Below are 4803 nucleotides of genomic sequence, written 5' to 3'. Positions count from 1 at the left end.
CTGCTGCGGTTTTCCGGCCAGCTTACAATGATACAGCTGAGTTGATCATTTCAAGGTTACTTGCTGTGGTCTACACCAAAGTAACTGATGTGAAATGTAAAAGAGAAAATCAAAGAAACTATACTTAGCAAATAGTAAAAAAAAAAAAAAAAAAAAAGTTAAAGCCAATGGAGACAAGCAGCCTGTACTGAGAATCTGATCTAATCAGTTCAGATAACAGACACTCCAGGATCTGTTGTTCAGTAGGGGAATCAACCCAATAATAGCCTCAAACTGTCCCCTATACACAGATTATGAGGTGTCAGACCTCATAATTAGAAGAAAGGCCTGAGGGAAAAGGCCTCTCCCTATTCATTACATCAGTCCTGAATAGTAACAATACTTACACTGTCCTATTTTTGTTGTTGAGTAAAGAGCCTCTCAGGTTAGGCTCCCAGATGCATTACAAGTATTATGCAACACATACAGGCCTTCCCAGAAGAGCAAGGCTGTGCTGCACAAGCCAGACAGCGAAAGTGCAAACACCATCTGTGTTTCAGGGCGAAAAATAAATAAATCATACAAAGTTTGCCATATTTTAGGTTTGTTGATTTAATATAGCACCAAGTGAAAATCTTCATACTTAATTGAAATATTTATCATTCAGCAGTCTTAGTGCAGTTGGAGATAATTTGCAGTATTTAATCTTTTATATTTGGGAGAAATTGGTAACATGTTAAACTGCAATTAAACTGATAGGCTAAATGTGAAAGATTCATGGGCCGATTGTTTTCAATTAAACTTCTGAGTATGCAGTGATCCCTTTTCACTTAAATAGTGTTTCCTTTAGGGTTGCAGCAGGTTTAAAACTATTTAATAGTTGTCTGGTTCAGTTAACCTACCCAGTACTTTTGGCTTAACACATGCAATCCTTTAATTGTCCTTAGTGTAGTTCTGGTGAATTTTAATTCTAAAACTTTCCTGAGAAGTTAATGTCTTGGACAAATGGATGAAAACCCTGAACTTAATCCCAAATCTTTGAGTTGGTGCGAAACCATTTAAATTTTTTTATTTTATTTAAATGCGTGTTCAATATTCTACAACCATGAAAAGTTAAAACAACCCCTCTGTGGTTCCAAACAATTACAAAGTGGGAGGCGAGATGCAATGCAAAAAGTTTTTTTAATGCAGTAATTAGACTACAAGAAGAGCGGTCAAAAATAAGAAGAAAACTTTACATGCGGACAAAAGACTCCGAAGCAGAATACACAAATAAATAAAGTGTAATATTTAGATGATGGGTCCCCATTCCCCCTTAGGAAAAAATATATAAATGTACAAATACTGGAATCCACCCACATGTCACATCAGACAGTGAGTGAAAGATTTGTTGGCAATCTTAAATCCTCTAAAATGATGTTCCACCAAAACAAGTTATCATAAACTCCATCAATGCAGCATCAGTGGTACAGACCTGCTGTAACAGGAGATTATGTACTTAACTTTAGCCTCCACATAAACCACTTTAGAGAAGTTATGCGACTGAAATCTTGATTGTTTCTGTAGTTAATGAAGCTACACATCAACTCTTGTGTATATACAGTATGCATGTTTATATATTATAACTTCTTGGACAGGTGTTGGGATTCAGACGCTGATAAGCTGGGGAAAGAGTTCATTAGCAAACATGTCCTCCCAAGAGCTCTCAGAACACAGGGGAGAAGACATGTTGCTGAAAGGGGAAGGAGGCCCTTCATATCCGGAGTCGCTGTAGGTGTCCGCCAGGCAGGCTTCCTTCTCCAGGCTGCTGATGGCAGGGGAGGCTCCAGAGAAAAAGTCATCCACCTGACTGTGATCGTCACAGGAGGGGATGACCACCTCCTCTGGCTCGTCTTTGATGCAGACCGTCTCCTCCTCGACCACCACCACCTCTGTGACGGAGAAGGAAGCCTCGTCATTCTTCTCATCGTCGCCGCCCTCCACGTCGCTGCACTGCCCGCTGCGCACTTCCTCCACGGGCTTCGTGTAGATGTGGTCAAAGTGAATCAGTTCATTAAGGGTCTCCAGCTTAACTGATGAGGCCCCCACAGGTTCAGGTGTGGCGGCAGGTACTGGGTCGGCCCCTCCGACCAACAGCACCTGCGGCTCCGAGCACGCTGGGTCACAAGACTTGAGGAACAGCTCCGGGTCAAGGATGTCCAGAATGCCCAGTAGCAAATCAGACTAGTGAGAGGGGCAGAAGAGGAGAAACAGGATTAGCCTAGTAACCCATGACCCAACTCTTTGTATTACTACAAAGCCTTCTAGAAAACAATCTTACAGCATAAATCTTTGCAGAGACTTACCTCATTGTCTGTAGAGTCAAGACCATCTGTATCCATTGAGAAGTCTTCAGATTTAGGGACAGCTGGGCCTGCACCTGCTGCGGAGGCACACATAGCCTGAGTTCTGCGGACTCAGAAGACCCGATCCCCAAACCTGCATCATTCCCGGTGGACATAATGGCCTGAACCTTGAAGGAGGAAAAAAAATATATAAATAAAAAGTGAGTAAAGTCCTCACAATTCTCCCCACCTCTTCAACTCTGCATTTACAATCCTACCTTTGTTTTTGAGTCAAGGGTATCCAACCCAAGTCTCTGTCTCAGTTCCTCATTTTCGGTCAGCAGGCCGGTGGTTTTTTCTCGGAGCAGCCTGTTTTCAATGTGAAGTTTCTGATTCTGTGGGAGGAAAAGAAACAGATGTCAGTATGCGAAACTAGCAGTTTCAGACAAGCCAAAGCTAGAAATGAAACAAGGGGGAAGAAAAAAAAAATAAAAAAAGAGATATAATATCAGCATATGAAGACCATCTTATATTGAGCTTCAGGAGAAACTGCATCAGATGATATGGTGGCGATAAGGGGCCACGAGTGAAGGATGGTGATAAGAAATGTTTTGCTTTAAATCGATTTGAAAAAAATAATAAAATGTATGCATAATTATACCTCCAGCTCCAACTCCAGGACTTGTTGTTCCAGCTCCCCCATTTTGGCCTTTTTTCTGTCTCTGGCTGTCTGAGCTGCTACTCTGTTCTTGAGTTTCCTGGAAAGAAGAAGAAAAAAAGAAAGATTATGTGGGGGGGTGAACGCATCATTTCCATGGAGCTGACTAGGCCCACTGACATGACTTGGGTTCACAGTACTGCGCAATCACCGGCCATGTTCCTGCCACGCAGGCATACCTGGATGTCCGTGTCCTGCCCCGTGGGAGGGGGGCAGACCCGGCGACGTGCACCGTGATAGCGGTTTGACAAGCTCGGTCAAAGTACGGAGGTGATGAGATAACATGCAAGCAGTTTAACCGCTTTACGTGTCCGTTATTGACAGCTTAGATAGCCCATGTACATTTATAAATATGCAATATTACACACACGCTTGTCATTTGAATTACAGGTTAAAAATAGATAACTATTGGCACGCAGAGAGGATCGATATATTTGGGCGTGTCTGCTCAGAAACAATGGCTTTAGAGTTACGGAAAGGAGCGGTTACACACAAATAATTAAAAACTGCGGATATTTTTCGTGAAACCAACCTTCGCAGTGCTTTCTCCTCCGGACTCAAGTGTGTGAGCCTTTGTCTTTTCCGCACCGGCGGCCCCACAGACGTGTTGGAGTCTGAATCCGATGACACTTGGCAGGCTGTTGACGGTAAAACGACGGAGATGGGCCGTGTGAAGGCCGTCTGTGAGCCGCTCGAGGAGCCGGTCTGTTTCCCGGATATTAGGAGCACTTTGTGGGCTCCACCGGTCCCTGCTGTTACCACCACCATGTTAGAATATCCTGCGGCCGCTGTCTGAAATCAGAAATCACCGGGTATCCTCGATAAATTTAGTAGAAACCTTATGGTTTCTCTGTTCACCCGATCCCCGACTTTCCTCAACTGCTTTAAAAGTGGGTTGCAACTGCGATCTTTTCTACTATCGTGGAGAAACCTCATAGGCTCCCGGCGGCTCTGACGCAAACAATTTATGACCTGTGATTGGCCGCAGTGCTGATGTAATTTCACTTATAGACTCTCACAACGTCTGCTAAGAAAATCACCAAAAGTTCCCCGTGTTTTTTTCCTGTCCTTACTTCTCGTCTGTTTTGAGTTGCATCAGTTTTGACTAACGCAACAGTTTACTTAGGTTTGACATTATTCTGGATCCAAGTTGTCCCCTTTCCATCCGTGTGTGGCATTTCCACCTTCTCTTTTATAGTAGAGACCTCCAGCACATTATGGTCTTGAAGGCCAAAGATGCTCGATTTTTGAGCATAAATGTTGCCACAGAATGAAATAGAGAGTTTTTGTTTCCAGTTGAAAATGAATTTCCACTTATTTCTGCCATATTTTTCATTATTAATTTACTGTAACTTGCATGTTTTGCTCAGCTCTATGACCTGTGCAGTTTCCTCATTCTTTTCCCTTTTGAAGACAGATAAAAAAAAAGCAACCAGCTTTACCACTCTGATGACTTTTCCTGAAATGTTCATTTCCTTCTTCCTGAAAAGGACTGTCAACAGCGTGTGTCAAAAAAAATGAACTGAAACCAGGAAAATAACCAATTACTACTTTGCTAATCCACTAAATATGAAGTTTGTCTGTTTCCATTCAGATTTTCATATTAGTAGTGTCACAAAAATTTGTAATTAAATTGAGCAGGATTTCATCAGGGACTAAAGCTGACAAATAACACGTTTTCTTAACAATACAGCAGAACCACCAGATGTGGTCACATCATTTACAAATAACTCAGCAATAACACGGGTGCTGAATTTGGATCAACACAAGAGATGAGCTGCT

The 4803-nt window shown here is 42.4% G+C and overlaps 1 protein-coding gene across 1 annotated transcript; it reads right to left on the bottom strand.

Annotated features, from left to right (window-relative positions):
• Positions 1-1142: 1142 nt before the first annotated feature.
• Positions 1143-3930, bottom strand: xbp1 (X-box binding protein 1). The gene is given in 6 exon segments (XM_072387407.1): positions 1143-2202; positions 2325-2432; positions 2435-2491; positions 2582-2698; positions 2965-3061; positions 3554-3930. Coding segments are annotated over 6 exon segments (1191 nt in total). The 5' UTR covers positions 3790-3930; the 3' UTR covers positions 1143-1626.
• Positions 3931-4803: the final 873 nt, after the last annotated feature.

This window comes from Leuresthes tenuis, unplaced genomic scaffold (genome assembly GCF_036924035.1).
Source record: "Leuresthes tenuis unplaced genomic scaffold, fLeuTen1.0.hap1 SCAF_6, whole genome shotgun sequence".
NCBI lineage: Eukaryota > Metazoa > Chordata > Actinopteri > Atheriniformes > Atherinopsidae > Leuresthes > Leuresthes tenuis.
This window is presented reverse-complemented; position numbering and strand designations above follow the sequence as displayed.